The sequence below is a fragment of the Bufo bufo genome, chromosome 1 (assembly GCF_905171765.1).
Source record: "Bufo bufo chromosome 1, aBufBuf1.1, whole genome shotgun sequence".
NCBI classification, from domain to species: domain Eukaryota; kingdom Metazoa; phylum Chordata; class Amphibia; order Anura; family Bufonidae; genus Bufo; species Bufo bufo.
This window is the reverse complement of record NC_053389.1, coordinates 150109040-150134232: the sequence shown is the minus strand read 5'-3', so window position 1 is coordinate 150134232 and position 25193 is coordinate 150109040. Positions and strand designations below refer to the sequence as shown.

The 25193-nt window shown below is 45.9% G+C and overlaps 1 protein-coding gene and 1 long non-coding RNA gene across 2 annotated transcripts; both read left to right on the top strand.

Moving 5' to 3' along the window:
• The first annotated feature begins 445 nt into the window (after positions 1-445).
• Positions 446-23332, top strand: LOC120999589. Its single transcript, XR_005778574.1, has 3 exons — positions 446-458; positions 1716-1721; positions 22791-23332. It is a non-coding gene; the product is annotated as an uncharacterized LOC120999589 (long non-coding RNA).
• On the top strand, positions 12513-17083 carry LOC120999579 (natriuretic peptides A-like). Its single transcript, XM_040430537.1, has 3 exons — positions 12513-12713; positions 14329-14652; positions 16968-17083. The coding sequence occupies exons 1-3, from the start codon at positions 12597-12599 to the stop codon at positions 17004-17006; spliced, it is 480 nt and encodes a 159-aa protein (XP_040286471.1). The 5' UTR covers positions 12513-12596; the 3' UTR covers positions 17007-17083.
• Positions 23333-25193: the final 1861 nt, after the last annotated feature.

The window sequence follows — 25193 nt, the reverse complement described above, 5'->3', positions numbered from 1 at the left end:
AACCTAGGAATAGTACTGGTCACATGGCTATGAGGTCTTTAAAGGTCCTTTCTACCAGTAGTGTTGCTGCAAGAGAAGTTTGCCTTAGCTGTGGAGCTGTATACTGTGGGGTGCTATACTGCTCTACTGTATACTGTGGGGTGCTATACTGCTCTACTGTATACTGTGGGGTGCTGTATATTGTGGTGTGCTATAGTGCTCTACTGTATACTGTGGGGTGCTGTATACTGTGGGGTGCTATACTGCTCTACTGTATACTGTGGGGGGCTGTATACTGTGGGGTGATGTATACTGTGGGGTGCTATACTGCTCTACTGTGTACTGTGGGGTGCTGTATACTGTGGGGAGCTGTATATTGTGGAGTGCTATACTGCTCTACTGTATACTGTGGGGTGGTGTATACTGTTGGGTTGCTGTATACTGTGGGGTGCTATAAACAAAGATTTCACATATTATTCGTCAGCTCCTGTACATACCAAAGGCTAGACTATGTTCTGGTGTCAACTTCACTCCTACCATACTGTGAAAAGGCCTCAATTGGCTCGATTGTGTTATCTGACCATGTCCCTGTTTTACTGCAGTTTTCTCTAACTAACACCCCAAGAAGGGAAATGATATGGAGATTGAACGAAATGCTTTTGAATAACCCTGACAACGTGAAGCATGTTGCGGGGAAAATTGAGGAGTATTTCCAATTGAATGAGTCTCCAGACATCCCCCCAAGTGATCTGGAAAGCCCATAAGGCAGTGGTGAGGGGAGGGAAGCAGAGGTTCAAAAGCTGCAAACCCAAATAAACACACTAGAATTGCTGCACAAAAGGCAAACTACACCAGACGTGCTACACCAGTTAGAACTTCACAGATCGCAACTTAAAAATATACCTAAAGAGGACCTTTCACCGATTCTTACCCAAGGAACTAAGTATACAGACATGTGGAGCGGCGCCCGGGGATCTCTCTGCACTTACTATTATCCCCGGGCGCCGCTCCGTTCTCCTGCTATGCCCTCCGGTATCTCCGTTCCCTAAGTTATGGTAGGCGGAGTCTGCCCTAGCGCTGGCCAATCGCATTGCAGAGCTCACAGCCTGGGAGAAAATAACCTCCCAGGCTGTGAGCTCTGCGCTGCGATTGGCCAGCGCTAGGGCAGACTCCGCCTACCATAACTTAGGGACTGGTATCTCCGCCTACTATAACTTAGTGAGCAGAGATACCGGAGAGCATAGCAGGAGAACGGAGCGGCGCCCGGGGATAATAGTAAGTGCAGTGAGATCCCCGGGCGCCGCTCTACATGTCTGTATACTTAGTTCATAGGGTAAGAATCGGTGAAAGGTCCTCTTTAATGAAAGAACAGGAAAAATATATCTATCATCTAGATTCCGTTACTACGTACATGGATACAAAGCTTCTAAATTTATGCTCTCCCAACTGAAAAAGAGGAAAATCAATTCCTATATACATAGGATCAACTCAACAGCAGCTCAGTTGGCCTATCCATATTGGCCTATATAAATATTGCGAATCCATTCGGGACCTCTTACTCCACAGGCTGCTTTTTGTGTGTAATTCAACCTGGGAGGGAAAACCGCTACACCCTCACATGCTGTCAGCCCAAATTACTATTATCCCAAAAGAGGGTAAGGACCCGGCTTCTTGCTTAAGCTATCGACCAATTTCACTACTTAACAATGACTTGAAGCTGCTGGCAAAGATGTTAGCCCTGAGTCTCCAACCTCTCCTTCCTGGGCTGATTCATGCAGAACAGGTGGGGTTTATCAGCGGTCGGGAAGGTAGAATGAACACAACTTGGATCATCAACTTAATCCATTACGCATATCACACCTCTACGCCCTTGGTCCTTCTCGGCACTGATGCCGAGAAGGCCTTTGATGGGGTCGAGTGGGCATATATGGAGAAAGCCATGCTTAACTTTCAAATACCTGATCGTTTCATAAAGGTAGTAATGGCAATGTATGAAGGCCCCAGTGCCCGGGTCCTAGTTAATAACACGTTATCACCACCTTTTAAAATAGGCAACGGAACTAGACAGGGGTGCCCGTTGTCCCCGCTCCTGTTCGTTTTCTCTATGGTACCACTTCTCCAGGCCTTTCGGTTAGATTGTAGGATACAGGGAGTAAAGATACAGGGGGAGATCCATACACAGGCTGCGTTCGCAGACGATCTTCTACTGCTTGTTTCTAATCCAATTGAGGCATTTCCTGCCATTCATGCAATGTTACAGCAATTTGGTATATACTCTAACTTTAAAGTGAATCTCTCAAAATCGCAAGTTTTAAATATCACATTAGACCCACTAACCCAGGTAACGTTGGAAAGGTGTTTACTATTTAAATGGGCAACGCAAAGTATCCCCTTCTTAGGTATTAACCTTACCTTCAAATTCCAAAAACCTATATCAGGAAAACTATAAAAACCTTCCTCAGATTGTTGGCAACATCATTAAATCATGGGATGTTCCATTCGTCACTTGGTTTGGGCGCAGATCGTTACTTAAAACTAGTGTTGGGCGCGAAAATTCGAATAGCGAATATTAATCGTGAATATCGGCACTTCGAGAATTCGAGAATATTTAGAGCATAGTGATATACACTCACCTAAATAATTATTAGGAACACCTGTTCTATATCTCATTAATGCAATTATCTAGTCAACCAATCACATGGCAGTTGCTTCAATGCATTTAGGGGGGTGGTCCTGGTCAAGACAATCTCCTGAACTCCAAACTGAATGTCAGAATGGGAAAGAAAGGTGATTTAAGCAATTTTGAGCGTGGCATGGTTGTTGGTGCCAGACAGGCCGGTCTGAGTATTTCACAATCTGCTCAGTTACTGGGATTTTCATGCACAACCATTTCTAGGGTTTACAAAGAATGGTGTGAAAAGGGAAAAACATCCAGTATGCAGCAGTCCTGTGGGCAAAAATGCCTTGTGGATGCTAGAGGTCAGAGGAGAATGGGCCGACTGATTCAAGCTGATAGAAGAGCAACGTTGACTGAAATAACCACTCGTTACAACCGAGGTATGCAGCAAAGCATTTGTGAAGCCACAGCAGACACAACCTTGAGGCGGATGGGCTACAACAGCAGAAGACCCCACCGGGTACCACTCATCTCCACTACAAATAGGAAAAAAAGGCTACAATTTGCACGAGCTCACCAAAATTGGACTGTTGAAGACTGGAAAAATGTTGCCTGGTCTGATGAGTCTCGATTTCTGTTGAGACATTCAAATGGTAGAGTCCGAATTTGGCGTAAACAGAATGAGAACATGTATCCATCCTCTGATGGATACTTCCAGCAGGATAATGCACCATGTCACAAAGCTCGAATCATTTCAAATTGGTTTCTTGAACATGACAATAAGTTCACTGTACTAAAATGGCCCCCACAGTCACCAGATCTCAACCCAATAGAGCATCTTTGGGATGTGGTGGAACGGGAGCTTCGTGCCCTGGATGTGCATCCCTCAAATCTCCATCAACTGCAAGATGCTATCCTATCAATATGGGCCAACATTTCTAAAGAATGCTATCAGCACCTTGTTGAATTAATGCCACGTAGAATTAAGGCAGTTCTGAAGGCAAAAGGGGGTCCAACACCATATTAGTATGGTGTTCCTAATAATTCTTTAGGTGAGTGTATATTCGTAATTTCGAATATTCTAGATTTTTTTTTCATCAGTAACCTCCCTTCTTGCTTGTGGGCCAATGAGAAGGCTGCAATATATTTGACTGAGCTTAGCAACATCCCTAGCAACCAATAGGAAAGTTGCCTACCCTTTTAGTATATAATAACCTCCCCAGCAGCCCTTGTATGCAGTATTTTGCAGATCTGAGAGAGACAGCAGTGTTATTGTTGTGCTCTCTGCTTTCCTGTGTCATTACATTAGATAGTTAGCTTATATATATATATATATATATATATATATATATATATATATATATATATATAAATAATACAGCTATATAAAAGGAATGTGGGCAGCACCACTGTCTGTAAGGTGCAGTCGGAGTGCCAGCGGCTGAGGAGGCGATCCACCTCCAAAGTATAAAAATAAAGAAATTCCGCAGCACATCCAGGTAGTAGAGAAATAAAAAAGGCTTTATTCACCAGGCATGCGACGTTTCAATCCTCTCAATGGGATTTTTCTCAAGCAGTGAGAAACTGCTCACTGCTTGAGAAAAATCCCATCGAGAGGATTGAAACGTCGCATGCCTGGTGAATAAAGCCTTTTTTATTTCTCTACTATCTGGATGTGCTGCGGAATTTCTTTATATTTATATAATACAGATAGTTAGTGGGAGATAGTCAGTGTAGGTTAGATAGTGATATAGTGTAGCTGATAGGTTCTGCTGTCCATACAGACATGCTACATACATAGTGCTGTGATGTCACAAGTTCACAACAATACTTAGTGCACCAATCACTAATAAGTAGTCAGACCTCTTAAAATGTGAAGTTGCACATATTGTGCCAAAATATTCGCATCATTAGTGCTGATTTTGCAATCGCGAATATATTGGAGCACTCTATCTGCTGTGAGAAGGCACAAGGTGCCATAATAGATGATAGATACGTGTCACCGAGGTGCCTGGCCTCAGTGAAATGAACCGGTAATGTTTTGTCAGTAACCCTAGGTTACTGACAGTTGCTAGAGGTAGTTTAGCTGCTAGCTGCAGCTGATGCTGATCCGGGCCGGGTTTCATTGGAGTAGTCAAAGAGCAGGGTGGGATGACTACTCCCACGTATCCAGGCCAGGTGCCTATTTAAGCCAGGAATCCCAGGAGAGCTGGGGGTGTGGTTCCTAGTCTGGAAGTGTAACAGACTGGGAGTAAAGCTGTGTGGTGTGTAGCTGTGTTGCTGTGGATAAGCCTGCCATTGCCTATTTTTCCCCTCTCCAGCGGATGGTGGAACTCTGGAACTACAGAGGACTGTGAGTTATACCATTTCATATGAACTGTGTTTCTTTCTGTTTACCCGCTGAAGTAAGCGAGCATTTGTTAAGGCTGTGTTGAACAAAATAAAAGACTATTGTTTAAATGACACCTGAAGTCACTGTTTGAGCTGATCCCCACAAGTGGTGTCGGATGCGGGCATAAACCCGCGGTCGAATTACATGTCCTGGGTCAAAGCTGCAACACAGAGCCAACCCACACCAGCAGCCATGGAGGAAGTGATTAAGCACCTGGTGCAGGCAAACTTGCAGCAACAGAAAGCACATACGGACGCTATGCAAGCCCAGCAAGAGACCAACAAGCTGCTCATCCAGCAGATGGCCGTTCTGACCGACGCCGTTCGCACTCGGGAGAGTTCAACTCCTCCCACTCCAAATGATGGTCATCGTGTCAGGAGGACTGTGAGGGAAGCTTTACAAAAGATGACCCTGGAGGATGACGTCGAGGCTTTCCTCACGGTGTTCGAGCGGGTGGCTGACCGGGAAGAGCTACCACCGGATCAGTGGGCTGAAGTCCTGGCCCCGTATTTAACTGGGGAGCCCCAAAAGGCCTATTATGATCTTGCCCTGCAGGACGCTAAAGAGTACCCCAAATTAAAAGCCGAGATCCTGGCACGGCTGGGTGTTACTTTGGCTGTGAGAGCCCAAAGGGTACAGTACTGGACCTATAGCCTGGACAAACCTCCGAGGTCCCAGCTATTTGACTTACTACATCTGGTTCAAAAGTGGTTGCAGCCAGAGGTTTGCTCCCCTGCTCAAATGGTGGAGCGTGTAGTCATGGACCGGTACATGCACTCCCTTCCTCACCCCATTCAGTGCTGGGTTACACAGGGTGACCCCCAGACAGCAGATGACCTGGTGGGACTAGTGGAGAGATTCCATGTCATGGAGAAGTCCCTGGGCGGTCCAGGGAACCTGAAATCAACATATTGGGGGGCCCGGAAGGACTCCGATAGTCAGAGACTAGGGGCCAAGCCTACTCGAGAGGGTCGCGTCAAGGCCAGGGGGATGCCCGAACCCATACCCAGAGGAATCTCTCGGGAAATCATTTGCTGGAGATGTCGGGCCCCGGGTCACATGGTAGCCCAGTGTCCCCTCACCACGGAGCCCATGGACTGTTCTGCAGGCCGGCGCAGTTCCCTCTTTGCGCAGCCAGCTTGCAGCGCTGTACCCACAGGGGGGGAGGGACCCCAGATGTGTACACTAACTATCAATGGAACTCTGGTCTCAGGACTGTTGGACTCAGGGAGCTTGGTCACCCTGATCTCGGCCTCTCTTCCTCATGTGTTGGTCCCTGGGAAAAATCTGGGAGTCACATGTATTCATGGGGACACCAGAGTTTACCCGGTGGCTCAGGTTACTCTGGAGACGGGGTGGGCTTCCCTGACCCACCATGTGGGAGTAGTGAAATGCTTACTGCATGAGGTTATTATTGGTCGTGACTGCCCCCTGTTCTGGGACCTGTGGGCAAAGGTTGCTATGCCAAATCACCCCGCAGGCCCATGCAACCCTGTGGGTGGGAGTCCAGAAGCGACCCAGGAGTTTCCTCTGACTGTCCTGCTAGGAGACAATGAGGAAGAGGATACCCCAGAGGAAAATGTCCCCGACTTGGAGGTATCCCGGGGAAAGTTTGGTACGGCCCAACTTCGAGATTTGACCTTAAAAGGGGCACTAGAGAATGTGGAGGTCCTTAATGGGGTTCTGCAAGAGCCCGGGGTCGACCAACGGTTTCCACACTTTGCCCTGAATCAGGATCTATTATACCGGGTGACCAAGATACGGGACGAAGTGATAGAGCAGCTACTAGTCCCGGGACCATATCGACGTATGGTTATGGACATGGCCCATTCCCATGTGTTAGGTGGTCACCTGGGTGCAGACAAAACACTTGAGAGGGTCCTACAACGATTTTATTGGCCGGGGTGTTACCGAGAGATTAGGGAATTCTGTCAATCGTGTCCAGTTTGTCAGGTCACTTCCCCGGTAGCACACTTCCGTAGCCCTCTCGTCCCCTTACCAATCATTGAGGTCCCCTTTGAAAGGATAGCAATGGACCTGGTAGGCCCATTGGTGAAGTCAGCTAGGGGGCATCAGTACATCCTCGTAATCGCTGATTACGCTACCCGGTACCCCGAGGCTGTTCCCCTACGGAACCCCACATCCAAAAATATTGCCCGGGAGTTGTTCCATGTCTTCTCCCGAATGGGTATTCCCAAAGAGATTCTTACAGATCAGGGGACCCCGTTTATGTCAAAAGTGATGAGGGAACTGTGCAAAGTTTTAAGAGTCACACAGCTGCGAACCTCCGTATACCATCCTCAGACGGATGGCCTTGTTGAGCGTTTTAATAAGACCCTTAAGGCCATGCTGAGGAAGGTGGTAGAGAAGGATGGGCGGGACTGGGATTGTCTGTTACCATACCTACTGTTCTCTATTAGAGAAGTGCCCCAGTCCTCCACAGGTTTTTCACCCTTTGAATTACTGTATGGCAGACACCCCAGAGGTCTCTTGGATGTGGCAAAGGAAACGTGGGAAAGTGAGGTCACTCCCTACAAAAGTGTAGTAGAGCATGTAGCACAGATGCAAGAGAGAATGGCGAGGGTGATGCCCATTGTAAAGGAACATATGCTTCAGGCTCAGGAGGCACAGGCCCGGGTATATAATAGGTCCGCTCGTCTAAGACAGTTTAATCCGGGAGATCGGGTGTTAGTGTTAGTCCCTACTGTCGAAAGCAAATTCCTAGCCAAATGGCAGGGTCCCTACGAGATAGTGGAAAAAGTGGGAGAGGTCAACTATAGGGTACACCAGCCAGGGAAGAGAAAGCCCTACCAGATATACCATGTCAATCTGATCAAACTCTGGAAGGAGAGAGACCCACCTGAAGCTTCTTGCCTGGTGGCTCAACAGGGGTCCACCATCGAAGCTGTTAAAATTTCAGAGACCCTATCCCCCTCCCAAAAACAACAGTTTAGGGAACTGCTGCAGAGGAATACAGATCTCTTCACAGAAACCCCTGGCCGTACAAATGTGATAGTACATGAGGTCCTCACAGATCCCCAAGTGAGGGTGAACTTAAAACCCTATAGGATCCCTGAAGCCCGCCGGGACGTGATTTCCAAAGAGGTTAGGAGGATTATGGAGCTAGGGGTGATTGAAAGGTCTAAAAGTGGCTGGTCCAGCCCCATAGTGTTAGTGCCAAAACCAAACGGGGAGTGGAGATTCTGCAATGACTACCGCAAGCTTAATGAAGTGTCCACAGTTGATACTTACCCTATGCCCAGGGTAGATCAGCTGGTCGAACGGCTAGGCCCCGCAAGGTATATTAGCACCTTAGATCTCACTAAAGGATACTGGCAGATCCCACTGTCGCAAGAGGCTAAGGAGAAGACTGCGTTCTCTACACCTGAAGGGTCTTTTCAGTATGTAAGAATGCCGTTTGGCTTGCAGGGGGCCCCTGCCACCTTCCAAAGGGCTATGGACCAAGTACTACGGCCCCATAAGGAGTATGCCGCGGCATACTTAGATGACATTGTCATTTTTAGTCGCGATTGGGAAAGCCATCTCAGAAAAGTTCAGGCCGTCCTTGATGCTCTAAGGAAGGCGGGGTTTACGATAAACCCAGCCAAATGTGCCCTAGGCATGGAGGAAACCAGATACCTGGGCTACGTAGTAGGGAGAGGGGAGATTAAACCCCAGCTTCACAAGGTAGAAGCCATTCAGAATTGGCCCCGTCCACTAACTAAGAAGCAGATTAAGGCATTTCTGGGTATTGCGGGCTACTATAGGCGGTTTGTCCCCAGGTTCGCAGAAATAGCGGTTCCCCTGACTGACCTGACAAAGGGCACAAAGTCTGCTATGGTGAGGTGGTCCCCAGAAGCGGAAAGGGCCTTTCAAGAGCTTAAACAGGCCCTGTGTAAGCAACCAGTGTTGATAGCCCCGGATTTTTCCCGTGAGTTTGTGGTCCAGACCGATGCCTCCGATGTGGGTCTGGGTGCAGTCATGTCTCAGGTAGTGAATGGAGAAGAGCACCCAGTGATGTACCTGAGTAGAAAACTGTCCCCAGCAGAGAGGAATTATGCCATCGTTGAGAAGGAGTGTCTGGCCATAAAATGGGCACTAGACTCCCTTAGGTACTATTTACTAGGAAGGAGGTTTAGGTTAGTGTCAGACCATGCTCCCCTAAGGTGGATGCGAGAGAAAAGGGGGAATAATGCCCGAGTTACCCGCTGGTTCCTTGCACTTCAAGATTTCTCCTTCTCAGTAGAACACAGGCCAGGCAAGATGCAAGGGAATGCAGACGCCCTGTCAAGGGTATACAGTCTGGGGGCTAAAGATGTCCAAGTCCCCGGCTTTGGACAGAGGGGGGGGATATGTGAGAAGGCACAAGGTGCCATAATAGATGATAGATACGTGTCACCGAGGTGCCTGGCCTCAGTGAAATGAACCGGTAATGTTTTGTCAGTAACCCTAGGTTACTGACAGTTGCTAGAGGTAGTTTAGCTGCTAGCTGCAGCTGATGCTGATCCGGGCCGGGTTTCATTGGAGTAGTCAAAGAGCAGGGTGGGATGACTACTCCCACGTATCCAGGCCAGGTGCCTATTTAAGCCAGGAATGCCAGGAGAGCTGGGGGTGTGGTTCCTAGTCTGGAAGTGTAACAGACTGGGAGTAAAGCTGTGTGGTGTGTAGCTGTGTTGCTGTGGATAAGCCTGCCATTGCCTATTTTTCCCCTCTCCAGCGGATGGTGGAACTCTGGAACTACAGAGGACTGTGAGTTATACCATTTCATATGAACTGTGTTTCTTTCTGTTTACCCGCTGAAGTAAGCGAGCATTTGTTAAGGCTGTGTTGAACAAAATAAAAGACTATTGTTTAAATGACACCTGAAGTCACTGTTTGAGCTGATCCCCACACTGCATTTAAAGCTATTGTAATGTTCTGCCGTGCCAACCATTTTCTCCAGTCTCAGGAAACTTCTAGCAGCTTGAAAAATGTAGCTATAGTGACCCACGCCTGTATTACGTGAATATTACATTGCCGATTTTTCGCGATCAAGAAAATAATCTCGAATTCGCGAATAAATGATGAATATTCTACCAATATCGCAAATTCAAATATTGCCCCTGCCGCTCATCACTACTTAAAACAATCATTCTCCCGAAAATCTTATATTATTTGCAGGTCTTACCAATACCTCTCCCGAAGGTCTTCTTCACACAACTGACAAGAACACTTACCCAATTCCTCTGGAATGGGCACAGACCTAGACTTTCCCACTCCCAAATAACTAAATCAATCAGAGAAGGCGGTATACCAGATTTTCTCCAGTACTATAGAGCCATACAGGGTCTACAAGTTTTAGAATGGCAGCGTAACACTCCAGGGAGGCTAGATATATCCCTTGAACAAGTTATGTCAAAGATACCCCTTCACTCCCTAACTTTAGCCACAACCTACAAACATGAAACTCTCAAAACAGTTTCAAACCCATTGACACGAAATGCGGTCAAACTATGGCACGCTGGGTTGGCAGACCGCCTGCTTACAAACCCGTTAACACCTTTACTTCAAGTGAGAGATGTCCTATGGGACTCCACTTTGGAATTTAGGTCCACATTAACAGCTGCCTGCAAACACAACACTGGTACAATCTGGGACATACTAAGAGACAACCCTAACATGGTTGATTCTAACATGGAAGACTTCTCACCCCCAAATCTCACTAGCTTTCAAAAGAAACATCTCCTCCATGCACTCAGAAAGATGCAGACACCTACTGATAAGGAACCTACGAGCTTTGAACAGATGGTTTAAGGGAACAGAGAACCTCTTAAGAAAATATCTAAAATATATTCATCCCTCCTGCCCAAAGACACTTTTAAAAAAGCCCCTATTTATCTCTAGTTGGGAGAGGGACTTAAAACAACCCTTTACTGAAGATAAAATAAGGGCATTACTAGCTTGCACCCCAAAAATTTCTAGGTGTGTGCGTCTTCAGGAGAATTATTATAAAATCCTTACAAGGTCGTATTACACTCCAGAAAAACTACATCGGTCTGTTGGCGATGCCTTCAAGACACTAGTACTTTTATGCACATCTGGTGGACGTGCCCTCTGATAGCCCCCTTTTGGTCCAGTGTCTGTGAGACGTTGGCCAAAATATGCCACAAGACGATAAGTCAAACGCCACAGCTATGCCTTCTGGGGATACTCCCGATTACTACATTCTCCAAACAGGAGGAACGCCTGTGCCAACACATGCTGGCAACAGCGCGAGTACTAATTGCAACAAACTGGAAAGACACTGCTTCTCCAGCAATTACACATTGGCTTAATAGATGTGATTAGGTTTACAGATTGGAGCAATTAGCTCATTGGGAGTCCAATACGTCCTACCAGTTTGGACACATATGGGGTATTTGGAAGAAATTCAGGAATCTCATCTAACTACTCAGCATACAATTGTTTATAGACCCACTGGACCACCTATCTACCCATCTGCAACTGTTCACTTTATTGTAACGTTATTTTATATGTAATGAAGAAACTATTCATGTTCAAGGAATGGTTGAAAATAAATGTCTTTATTAAAGGTGTACAACGCACTGATAAAGCTGTGCAACTACGACATGACACAAATATGCATTGTAAGATATCATCTTTTCAAGATTGTACAGTTTTCATGCTTTTAAGTACTTCTGTGATTCCAACACATACAGTGTTGTTATTTTTGCTTCGCTAATAAAAATTTTTTTAAAACAAACATTATGCAGCCCATAGACCTCTATTATGACGGAATGAATAACGGAATGCCTCTAAAGGCATTCCGTTATATATTCCGTCATAGAATTGCCTTATGGTCCGTGGTAACGCAATTCTGTTTTTACCAGTAAACAAATCGCAAACGAATTTCATAAGCGGAAATTCACTCATCTTTATTTAATACTATACAAATTGCAGCACGTGTAATTGTCCGATTTGGAGGGTTCTCTATCACCAACTAATGGTCATAGCGGTACTGCACCCTCATTATAAACTTGGTATCTTTTTGTTAAAAATGTTAGGTTTTGTTGGCATTTAGCCTCCCCTCCTTCATAATGGAACAGATCTGTGTATGGTCATCTGCTACTATAGCTGACAATATGTGATGCATGAAGACGTCCTGGTACGGAAATAATGCCATACATCTGGTAGAAGCTGGGTCACACCCCCATTCCACAGGCATATGCTCATCCCAAGTACTGGTCAAAAGGTTGCATTCTCTAATTTTTCCATGAGACACATAGAAAGAATTCAGGTATAAAGAGAGGTGAGAAGCCTCTTATGGTAGGAATGTCAGGATGCCAGCAGCCAAGGGGTCAAGTGGGCAAGTTGGCTCTTCGGAGGGCTCGCTGCAATGGCAAGGGAAGGATAACTTTAAAAGGGAATCTTCTACTGGCCTGAAAACAGCCTCTTTATCTTTCGGAAGTGATAGAATGTGGATGAGTTCATGCCTGGGAGAGACTCTTGTCAGCCTGGCACATATATAACCAGTCAGTGTTGTGGTTGTCGGACAGTACACAAGACAAACATACAGATAGACAAGGGACGAAGGGACCAGCTACTGGATCAGAGAACACAACAGTCGCCATGGGAGCCTCAATTGTGGAATACTTTACTTGCCTTCTGCTTCTTCTGGCATTGACCAAGGTCCATGGAGGTCCAGTCTACAGCTCCATGATATCATCAGACCTGTCCGATCTAAAGGTAAGACAGGCAAAGGCAAAAATATGTTAGAATGCAGAAGCCTATTTACAGATGTAGAAGAGCTGAATGGGTCAAGGAAGTAGATTCTGGGCTTTTCATTGGGTACAACGTAAGATGGTTCACCTATTTGGTGCAAGAAGACTGATGCACGAGCTCTATGATTACATAGAGATATAGCAGTGCTGAGTTTGCCATTTGGTACAACTCATCGCCATGACCCAATGTTTTATTTGAAGACAGTAGACAATCATTTAACTGGATGACATAGGCAGAGTCCAAACTAGACTTGTAGCTCATGTTCAAAGTCTTCATGCTAATTGTTCCTGCAAACCAGTGTATATCATTGCTCAGCAGTGCAACTATGGGGGTTTAGAAGTTGCAGCTGCACCCAACTACTGGTGTCTGGGTGTGCCCCCTTACTACATAATAGGACATTGTTGCTATTGATTAGCATGCTATGGTTTGGGGTCATTTCATAGAAACCATGATGGTGGTCCTGCAACTGGAACCCCCTCCAATAAATAAGCAGAGAGACACTACAATGATCCTTCCTCTTGACTGTTGGCATATGTGCACCACACAAACCCCTACTGAAATCAGTATGTGCTCTATAATGCTTCAGTTACTTGAGTTATATCTATTACTAGAAATACCGCCTTTAAGAGTAGGGGGCAACACTGCAAGTAGAGCCGGGCAGTGCACCAGCCTGTCTGCTCTACTGCCGACGTTCAGGGAACTAGTCATTCCACTTGCAGATATGCATTTGAGACTGGCTAAAGACACAATTCCCTAGTATGAGTGCTCCCACACTTCATTTTTTTGGGCATGTTTTTAATGAAATTCATGGATTTGTTGCAAGCTTTTTTGGGGTGGAGGTTTTTGCTCATACAGTCATAATAAAAAAAAAGTGCCAGTTTTTCCTATATGAAAGTCTAGAGGAAAAGAGCTTAGAGATTCTTCGTTGAGTCTCTTTGCTGCTTTATAGTCGACCACAAATAGGGTGATGTTGCTTTTTTATACATTTATGAATATGCTAGGAAGTAGTTTTAGGAACTCCTTAAAAGTCAGAGGTTATGAAACGCGTCAGCGGTGTATTACTCTTCATTGTGGATGTTGATAACCCTAACTCTTCACTGTTTACCCCCTTGTGCGGATCTGTTTTGTGGACATGTCCATGTGCATGAGGTTGTACTTGTACCTGTACATGCACAGATAGGAGCTGGGGACGGGCTCAGGGAGCCCTCTGTGTACTACATGGTTTTATGACTTTGTACCTGTTGTGTCACCCCCTATCTCTCTCATAGATTGTTAGCTAGGACCCTAGGGCTACGTCCGGCCACACGGTCAGGTTTCCTGATGCCGTTTTGGAAGCCAAAACCAGGAGTGAATTAAAAAAAATTAATAAATGTATTTGTCCTTTATACTTTGTCATCTTTTATGATCCACTCCTGGTTTTGGCTTCCAAAACTGTATCAGGAAACCTGACCGTGTGGCCGTACCCTCATGCCCATGGTTTCAATTGTTGATATAATCGGTGCATATACCCTCTGATTGTAAAACGCTGCAGAACATATTGGCGCCATATAAATAAAGCTTATTATATTCTTCACTGTAGGGTCTCCTGGAACGCTTAGAAGATAAGATTCCCATAGAAGAACCAGAAGTCCCAGCTCAAGACTTATTTATGGGAAACTACGATTCATCCGATTCCCTCCAGTCTTCAAATGCAGCTCCATCCTGGCCTGGAGAAGCCGCCCGCCCCCCTGCAGACATGGGCTATAACAGAGGGTCCTGGGCCCAGGCTGATAGAATCTCTCCACTGAAGAATAAGCTGCGAGAGCTGTTGAACGCCCCCCGGAGCATGAGGCGGTCTTCAGACTGCTTCGGGTCTCGGATTGACAGAATCGGGGCTCAGAGTGGCATGGGATGCGGCCGTCGGGTAAGGATCAGGGGGTCCTTTAAAATATAATATGTCATTTATAAAGGTTTGGTGCCCCCTCACAATAGCTCCAGTAACAGGTAGCAATGGAGGAAGGTAAAGCTCTAGGATAGGAGTTGATGGCGGGCTGTAATGAAAAGTTCTACAACTACTCACCATTTTGAAGATCTCTGCTTGCAGTTAGTAAAAGACTAATACATTTTACAGGCACTGATACATTGTAGCAAACTATCAGGACAGCAGAGAGATTTGTGCTGCTGGTGTGTTTAGCTCACAGAGGATTGTAACAAATCCTCAGCTGTGAAAAGTATTACAGGTACACGTTTCTAGCTTCTGTAGGTAAAGAAGACATACAAATTCACTGACAGTAAGTAGAGATTTTGAACTGCTTTCCCTACTGACACCGTCATAGTAGCTATTTGCGGTCACTACTAGGGAGTGCTCACTGCATACAGGTTATGGGCTCAAGCACACGGGTGTACTTGTTTGTCCGCATCTTTTGCAGGTCGGATGTGGACCCATTTACTTTAATTGGGCAGCAAAAAATGCGGACAGAACATCCATGTGCTGTCCGCATCCGTATGTCTGTTCTGCTGCCCCCCAAAAATATATAGAACGTGTCCTATTCTTGGCCATTTTACGAACAAGGATAGGACAAGTTCTATAGAGGCCAGGACGTTCTGTACCGCAAAATGTGGAACTCACACAGCCAGGATCCGCACTTTGCGGACTGCAAACACAGCAACGGCCATGTGCATAGAAACATAGAATGTGTCGGCAGATAAGAACCATTTGGCCGATATAGTCTGCCCAATATACTGAGTACTATGGATAGCCCCTGGCCCATCTTATATGAAGGATGGCCTTATGCCTATCCCATGCATGCTTAAACTCCTTCACTGTATTTGCAGCTACCACTTCTGCAGGAAGGCTATTCCATGCATCCACTACTCTCTCAGTAAAATAATACTTCCTGATATTACTTTTAAACCTTTGCCCCTCTAATTTAAAGGGGTTCTGCACTTTGTTTTAACTGATGAGCTATCCTCTGGATAGATCATCAGCTTCTGATCGGCGGGGGTCCAACACCCGGGACCCCCGCCGATCAGCTGTTTGAGAAAGCAGCGGCGCTCCAGTAGCGCCGCGGCCTTCTGACTGTTTACCGCCGGCCCAGTGACGTCATGACTAGTATCAACTAGCGTGGGCGGGGCTAAGCTCCATTCAAGTAAACAGAGCTTAACCGCGCACACGCTAGTTGATACCAGTCATGACGTCAGTGGGCCGGCGGTAAACAGTGAGAAGGCCGCGGCGCTACTGGAGCGCCGCTGCCTTCTCAAACAGCTGATCGGCAGGGGTCCCAGGTGTCGGACCCCCGCCGATCAGAAGCTGATGATCTATCCAGAGGATAGCTCATCAGTTAAAACAAAGTGCAGAACCCCTTTAAAACTATGTCCTCTTGTAGCAGTTTTGCTTCTTTTAAATATTCTCTCCTCTTTTACCTTGTTGATTCCCTTTATGTATTTAAAAGTTTCTATCATATCCCCTCTGTCTCGTCTTTCTTCCAAGCTATACATGTTAAGGTCCTTTAATCTTTCCTGGTAAGTTTTATCCTGCAATCCATGTACCAGTTTAGTAGCTCTTCTCTGAACTCTCTCCAAAGTATCAATATCCTTCTGGAGATATGGTCTCCAGTACTGCGCACAATACTCCAAATGGGGTCTCACTGTGCATGAATGAGCCCTTTTAAATTCAATGTCTGTGCAAATCCAGATGCAGTGGGCTCCCTCTAGTGGTGACTGCGCTCGGCCAGAATTTTACCAGTCAGAAAATCAGAGCTACACATGCAGATATATTATGCAAAGTCCAAAATGATGACTCTACAGCTGCTGTGAAACTACAACTCCCAGCATGCCCTGCCAGCCTGTGGAAGTTGTACAGCAGCTGGAGAACTACTGATTACTGTCCTAATATAGGACAGGTAGAAATCTTTACTGATGCCTTGGGGCTCCTTACAGAACACACACAGTGTCTGCTGTACATTGAGCACAATATTCTGTGGATAGACCTGTTTCTATAGAGGCCTCCAAACACGTACAACAATCAATATCCTTCATTACTCTTGTATTTCTCTCTGCTAGGATGAAATCAATAACCTTAGAAAAACACATAGGATAGAAAGTAACCCCATTCTTCCAGGCCTCCTTCCCCGCTTTCCTGCCCCGAGGCATCCTCGCCTCCCATTGTTTACCAGGCGTAAGTCTCTGCATCATGTAGGAACATACTGTAACGCCATCCTCCTCCTCTTCTTTTCATAGTTTTCAAGAGAAAGTGAAGCACAACAAGTACAGAACTAAAAGATGATCAGCGCCGACGTCAGGAGCCCGGTTCATCATTCTAAGAGGGACAGTCACCCCAAAAATGAAAAAACAAAACAAAAAACAACAACATGTCAAGTCATTCAAGATTCTGGTCCGTGGCTTCGTAGCTACAGCAGGAAAATGGACGATAATGAATATGGACACCTCTGGGGGTTGTGATCCAGCTTTTCTAGAGTCCTGAATTTCTTATCTGCCTAATTATGCAGACATATGGGGGAGGGGGTGTAAGGCCTCTTTCACACGAGCGTGATGGATTGGCTCCGGATGCGTTCAGTGAAGCTCGCACCATTTTGCAAGCAAGTTCAGTCAGTTTTGTCTGCGATTGCGTTGTTTTTTCCGCGCAGGTGCAATGCGTTTTGATGCGTTTTTCACGCACGTGATAAAAAACTGAAGGTTTTTAAACATCTCTTAGGGTCCATTCACACGTCCGTTGTTTCTTTCCTGATCTGTTCCGTTTTTTGCGGAACAGATCTGGACCCATTAATTTTCAATGTCAGCTCAATGTCTGATTTTTTTTCAGGACCCATTGAAAATGAATGGGTCCAGATCTGTTCCGCAAAAAACGGAACAGATCAGGAAAGAAACAACGGACGTGTGAATGGACCCTTAGCAACCATCAGTGAAAAACGCATCGCACCCGCACTTGCTTCCGGATGCAATGCGTTTTTCACTGAAGCCCCATTCACTTCTATGGGGCCAGGGCTGCGTGAAAAACGCACAATATAGAACACACTAAATATATAACAGATGCGTGAAAAAAAAAAAACCCTCATGTACACCCTCATGAAATTAATGGGTCAGGATTCAGTGCGGGTGTTAAGCGTTTACGTCACGCCTTTCATCCACGCGAAAAACTTGCTCGTGTGAAAAGGGCCTAAATGTGTGCAACCTAGCAGACTTAGCCTTAAAGAGGTTGTTCACCCTCGGGAGCACTTCTTGCAGACCCCTCAGTGGGGCCGGACCTGCAGAGGGAATCGTACTTACGTGATCCCAGCAGTGGGTTCCGGTTCCTTCACTCCCCTCCACTGTAGAGCACCAGTCTCCCTGCGTTCCGGTTTGACATGGGGGCTGCAGCAGTGACTGGTTGAGGTGATGCATGGGGGACACGCCACCACTGCAGCCAGCCGGAAGTTGACGCGGGGAGCCCGTTGATCTGCAGTGGTGGAGTGAAGGAGCCGAAACCCTACATCGGTGGTCAGGTAAGTATGATTCCCTCCGCAGGTCTAGCCAAGCAGGGAGTCAGAAAGGCCCCGCGGTAGAAAAACCCCTTTAAGGGTTTGTACGGGATTAGAAAAACATGGCAGCTTTCTTCCGGAAACAGTACCACACTTTTGATATTGGATCTCAGCTCCATTCACTCCTTTGAATGTAAGCTGCAATACCAAAAACAACCCATGGACAGATGTGGCACTACTTTTAGGGGGAAAAAACCTGCTTACTTTGAAGGGGCAGTCTGACATTTTAAACAGACTTCTTTTTAATATTTCTTCAAAAACAGCGCCACTCAGGTCCATAGGCTCTATCTGGTATTGCAGCTCAGCCCCAATCACGTAAATGTGGCTGTGCTGGAATACAAGTACAGGCCACAGGCAAGAGTGACACTGATTCTGGAGAGAAAAGGCAAGCCTGTGTCTTTATAAATCTCAGATAGTCCCTTTAAGGAATGTGGGAAAGATGGGTGACTATACCTGTAGGAACCACAGTGGTCACAGGCAGAAATTGTGGCAAATTTTAGATTCAGGAGTCTGGGAAAGCTGAGTGACTACCCCTGTGGGAGCGTTAATAGTGCCGTATAGGTGGTCACTGAGACATACCTAAAATAAAGTTATATTTACTGGGAATTCTTTGATTTTGGGGCAAATACCCTTTGACCATGATCCCTACTTGTCGCCACAGTGCACACAACACAACTTTCTCAATTATTAAAATCATGTGCAAAAATCTATTTATTTTTCTACCTTGTATAAGAGTAGCCTGATCACCAGGGTCAATGAGCGGCTCCTGTAAGGAGAGGGTTAATGCCCAGGGCCCATTCACTTTGTATTTGTCTTGTATGGAATAAAGATCCATTTTTACAACCCTCACGGTGTCAGTTCTGCAGCCGTGGTCACTATCTCTGTACCCCGGATACATCCGTACATGAATGGAGAAGGTTCATGATCTCTCTCGTCTATGTGACGCATCCAAGAGGGGGCATTCTGCAGGCTTCTTACAAGACGTCTCTGCTTTTCCTGGACGAGTGGTTGGAACTCTCATGGTCTTTGTTCTCGCCAGGTTCGTGTGGTATTGAGGAAAGTAACATCAGTCATTCTATTGATGTGTGGGTGGAAGAAGCTTAGCAGGTAAACGGCACAAGACTCAAGACCTTGAGCAGATCCTCAAGGAAAGGGCAAAGGGTCAGGGAGAGTTACAATGACGTGTTGGCTAGCTACAATATGTTCAAATGATAAAGTGCAATCATTGAACGAGAAGATCCAGTTTCAAGATCCCTGTTTGCTGTCAGTTACCTAGTTGATAAGGTTCAAAAAAAGACAGATCAATGAAGTCCTACCTATAATCCTAACAGGATTCCTTAAATAAAGCCACTGTATGCGGCAGAAGTCAATTATCTCCTAATAGGGTGGTTTCATACCATTTTTTTTTTTTAAAAAAAAGCATTTTTTTGTGCTTGCTTTTTTTTTTCTCTAGCAAAAACGCTGTGACAGATGTTACATGTCGGCCAACAAGAAATTATAAAACATCCTAAAAAAAGAACTGCGTTTTTTAGTTGCATTTAAAGACCTTTTTTTTTTTGGGGTCATATTTCGTCTCTCTTGGTAACCAAATTGTATACAATATTCAATGTGTGGCCTCTTTTGGTGCATCCCATGATACTTTGCCTTGGCAGCTGCTGCTGGCGCTGGTTGCTCACCGCTCACCAAGTCTCTCTCAGCTCCTCTTTTACCCAGCAGTTCACGGTTTAGTACAGAACTGTACATTTTGCACAAACTGACATTTATTCACACTGACCCTCGTTTCCCATCTCTCCGCCATAACCTACAGCCTCCTCAATATTAGATTTCCTGCTCTCTGTTGCTTACTTTGGAGAGTTTAGTATTTATTTATAGGGTACTTTCACACTAGCGTTAATCTTTTCCGGCGCCGAGTTCCCTCCTAGGGGCTCTATACCGGAAAAGAACTGATCAGTTTTATCCCCATGCATTCTGAATGTCTTCAATTCAGTCTTTTTGACTTTTCAGGACGGAGATAATACCGCAGCATGCTGCCGTTTTATCTCCGTCCAAAATTCCCGAACACTTGCCGGAATGCCAGATCCAGCATTTTTTCCCATTAAAATGCATTAAATGCCGAATCCGGCCCCGAGTGTCCTGGCAAAACGGATTCGGCATTGCGGTCTGTGCATGCTCGGACCGCTAAAAATGAAAACAAAAAAAAATAATGCCGGATCTGTTTTTCCAGATGACACCGGAGAGACGGATCCGGCATGTCAATGCATCATCGGTTTGCATACGTTTTGACGGATCCGGCAGGTAGTTCCGGTGACGGAACTGACTGTCAGAATCCTCTGCCGCAAGTGTGAAGGTACCCTTATCTGCAAATTTGGGAATTCTATGTTGTAAAGGCCCTTTTACACAGGTCAACAGTGGGACAATTATTGGGAATGCTTGTTCCTGATAAGTGCCCTGTGTGTATGTGGCACCAGTCACCTGATGAAACAAACATGCCTAGCAACAGACATTTATCGGGAGTGAACTGTTCAGTCAGGGCCTCCAGCCATCTACAAGGTCATAAGTAACCCTATTACTAAGAAGAGAGCACAATACTGACCCCTGTGCCACCCCACAGGTCACTGGGACCCAATCTGATGCACTACTATTAATAATCACCATCTATTGAGCCATTTTGCAGTCCTGGCATTCTCATTTTATACACCTACCTTTTAATGTTACTGGACGGATTAGTTACAATGTTGTCCTTTAAAATGATCTGCCCCTCTCCTGACCCGCCAGTAATTACTTGCATTCCCCAGGTAATAATTCTGCAGCATCTATTCATATGTTGTGACGTTCCTCTATTACTCCTGCTAGAAGTTTATGAATGAATTGCTAGCTGTCTGCAATAAAAGTCCAACCAAATATTACCAGTTGGGGATGTGTCCCTGCAGTTTGACACTTTCCAATCAGTGCTGCCAGTGAAAGACTACGCAGGGACACACCCCAAACTGGCAACACCCAGCTGTACCCTTACTGCAGACTGCTAGTAATTCATTCAAAAACTTGACAACTGGATGCTCCAGAATTGTTATTACATGGGGGATGCAAGTATTTACTAAGAAATACGTGTCAGGACAAGGGACAGGTCCTCTCTTTAAGGGCTCAAGCACATGAACGTATTCTTTTTCTTTTGTGGATCGTATGCGGAACCATTCATTTCAATGGGTCCGCAAAAAAAACCTGAAATTACTCTGTATACATTCCGTTTCCGCATGTCCATTCCACAAAAGAATAGAACATGTCCTATTATAGTCCGCATTACGGACAAGGATAGGACTGTTCTATTAGGGGCCAGCTGTTCCGTAAAATACGGAATGCACACGGACGTCATCTGTATTTTTTGTGGATCTGTGTTGAATTCATGCGGTCGTGTGCATGAGCCCGGAGGATAAATCTTACAGTTGCACATAAGGCACCTTACTTGAGACACATGAAGCATATCCACACCTTGTAACTTTCTTTTTTTTAATGAAATATAATACTGAAATAAAATCACAAATTAAATAGAACAAAAATAAATCTAAAGACAACTGAATATACAATGATGAGAACACATACAATGGAAGAAGACGATTAGTGCAAACAAATAATTAGTGGTATATTACTATATGGTTACACTAGGAGAGAGAAGCACAACGTCCGGACAGTCTGCAGGAAATCCTTCATACAGCAGAGTGTGTGATATCCGTCTCCTGTCAGCTCCTCGCTGCGATGGCTACGTTGGGACGACCGCGCGGCTTCTGAAGAAAGCACAGCGCAGTTTACAGGTGCCTACCTAGTACCACTGCCATTTCATTGTCACAGTGGACAGACCCTGTACTGTAAAGTCTCTACTGAGACACGCTATTACTTTTTTGGATATATTTTCCAATGGATGACGAGTTCAGCTCTGCTACATCCATCCATACATATAGTCTATGCATGAATCCAGTTATTAAAACCTCATGATACGGCAGCGAGCATCACATAAGACCGTTATCCAAGGATGTGAGTGAACCATGTGATCTCACTTAAGAATAAAAAAAATGCTAAGATTTAAAAAATAAAATAAAATTGGGATCCACTATCAGGATCTGTTCATGAAAAAAATGATGGTTTTGCAGGCAAGTTCAATCAGTTATGTCTGCGATTGCGTCCAGTGTTTCAGTTTTTTCTGCGCGGGTACAATCAATGAAAAATGCATTGTATCCGGATATCTTCCATTTTTCACGAAAGCCCTATTCATTTCTATGGAGCCAGGGCCGAATAAAAAACGCACAGTATAGAACATGCTGCGATTTTTCTTGAAGGCAGAGATGATGCGTGTAAAAAAAAAAAAAAAAAGCGTTGACCACACGCAATAGATTCCCCTTCCCTGATGATACAGATGAGTGCTCTGCAACCAGTGACCCTGCAGTGTGGCAGCCTGCGGCTATCCGGGTACGCTGGAGGGCCACAGGTTACAGACCACTACTATAGATAAACATGGACGGCTATCTTACAGCAGGTGCTCATCCTAGGATATGTCATGTCTTATACTAGTCACAACCAAAGCTGCATTTACATCTCCAGCTGGTTTCCTCTAAGGCCTGATTCACATGACTGTGCCCGGTCTGAAAAACCTGGCCCATGAGTTGGCTGCATTGACTCGCGGCTCCCATGTCCTGAACTGAAAGCGTCATAGGGTTTTGCAATAGTCAATTCCTATCGGATTGTGGGTCTATTGTACTGTACTCATCATGTGAGCACAGTGCAATAGATCCGTAAGCAGATAGGAAGTGACTGTATCATAAATCTCTATGATGCAGTCAGTTTGGGTCAGTGGAGCCGCAGGTGGTCCGGGAGATGCGGTTGACACGTGGGCCATATTTTCTGAGCCGAGCGCGGTCATATGTATCAGGCCTTAATTCTCAGGGTAATGAGCTTCACAGTTCCATGCTGGGTCAGGGTCTGTTCACAGCTTGCTTTGTGGATGAGCCCCCAAAATGCAGTGATTTAACAGCTCATTTCAATTCTTTGGGGGGTGTCTAGGTAATTCTGAATGCAGCTTTGTATGTGACTGGAGTAGAAGACATGATGAGCAAAAGTCCAAAGCCACTCACTATATCTAGCCACAGCTTATATCTAGATATAATCGAGTGAAACGGAGTTCAATAATGGAGCTACACTTTAAAGGTTTAAACTAAAGGAACACGTGACGTGCTGTGTAATGCCTGGTGCCGCACCTGTGAGGCCGAAGCATCAAACCATCATTCAAAGGGCACCAAACAGAGAAGCCACTCTGCCCCCCGCAGGCTGCACTAGGCATAATACCATGTCTTAGTTTTGCCACGAGTGTTCCTTTAATTAACTCTTCTCATGCCACAGAGCATACACAGGTTTAGGAGTAGTGTTGAGCGAACTTCTGTTTTAAGTTCGGCGTCTAAAGTTCGGCTTCCGGTTAGCGAAGAATCCCGATATGGATTCCGAATTCCGTTGTGGTCCGTGGTAGCGGAATCAATAATGGCCGATTATTGATTCCGCTACCACGGACCACAACGGAATTCGGAATCCATATCGGGATTCTCCGCTAACCGGAAGCCGAACTTTAGACGCCGAACTTAAAACAGAAGTTCGCTCAACACTATTTAGGAGACATAGAAGGACCCCAGGCTTTGCAGCAGTCGACACAGTCATGACTTTAACGGTTAATGTTTCTACATTACTGGTTGAAACACACAAAATGACATTACGGAAAAAAAAGACCATTTCCTTAGCAGCATGGAAAAAAGACGCCTGCCTAACGCTTGGGGCGGCTCAAAGTCAGGATGACTGATTCCGTGACATTTTAACAAAAATAAATGTTCTGACATTGAAAAGAAATGAAGCATTGGTCCAAAATATTACCGGCATATCCATCATTCCAGTAACGCTGGCAATCGCCGTGCCCTGAAGACACGCGTTTCATGTCAAAGGAATTATTATGCACAGACTTAATAGAGAAAGTCAGCCCACTCCTCAGTTTTATGTGGAATCTTTCCAGATCTCACACCACCCAAAGGTTTCCTTACCTGTGGCCTTATTAACTGGAAGAGTCCTAAGTGAAGACATGAGTGTTGGCTGTCCGACTCCCCCTCTCCTCTCTGACCGAGGCTCTACAGGGTCCCATAGGGTCTGCAGGCCTCTCCCTGACTTTTTATAGAATGAGTAGAGTCGGGTCTGACAACTTGGTTCCCACACAATTTCACAAGAAAGCCTGCTGGAATGTAAGTGGAACATGCAGGTTGGGATGAATCCTAGGATCAGCAGGAGTGCAACTAAATGGAATGTCTTACAGATTAAAGTGGGTTTTCAGGCTCCACCTATTGATGGCCTATCCACAGGAAAGATCATCAATATCAGATCAGTGGGGGTCCGACACCCGGCACCATCACCGATCAGCTGTTTGCTGCAACCTCTGGCACCGGAAGCACAGCTCGGTCCAGGTGAATAGGAGTGGAGCCGCAGTAACCCGGCACGGCCACTATATGGGAGCAGAGCCGCAGTAACCCGGCACGGCCACTATATGGGAGCAGAGCCACAGTAACCCGGCACGGCCACTATATGGGAGCAGAGCCACAGTAACCCGGCACGGCCACTATATGGGAGCAGAGCCACAGTAACCCGGCACGGCCACTATATGGGAGCAGAGCCACAGTAACCCGGCACGGCCACTATATGGGAGCAGAGCCACAGTAACCCGGCACGGCCACTATATGGGAGCAGACCCGCAGTAACCCGGCACGGCCACTATATGGGAGCAGAGCCGCAGTAACCCGGCACAGCCACTATATGGGAGCAGAGCCACAGTAACCCGGCACAGACACTATATGGGAGCAGAGCCGCAGTAACCCGGCACAGCCACTATATGGGAGCAGAGCCACAGTAACCC

Coding starts and splice junctions, on each gene's coding strand:
- LOC120999579 (XM_040430537.1), top strand. CDS start 12,597: ATGGGAGCCTCAATTGTGGAATACTTTACTTGCCTTCTGCTTCTTCTG. Junction 12,714..14,328: donor CAGACCTGTCCGATCTAAAG/GTAAGACAGGCA, acceptor TCTTCACTGTAG/GGTCTCCTGGAACGCTTAGA. Junction 14,653..16,967: donor GCATGGGATGCGGCCGTCGG/GTAAGGATCAGG, acceptor TTCTTTTCATAG/TTTTCAAGAGAAAGTGAAGC.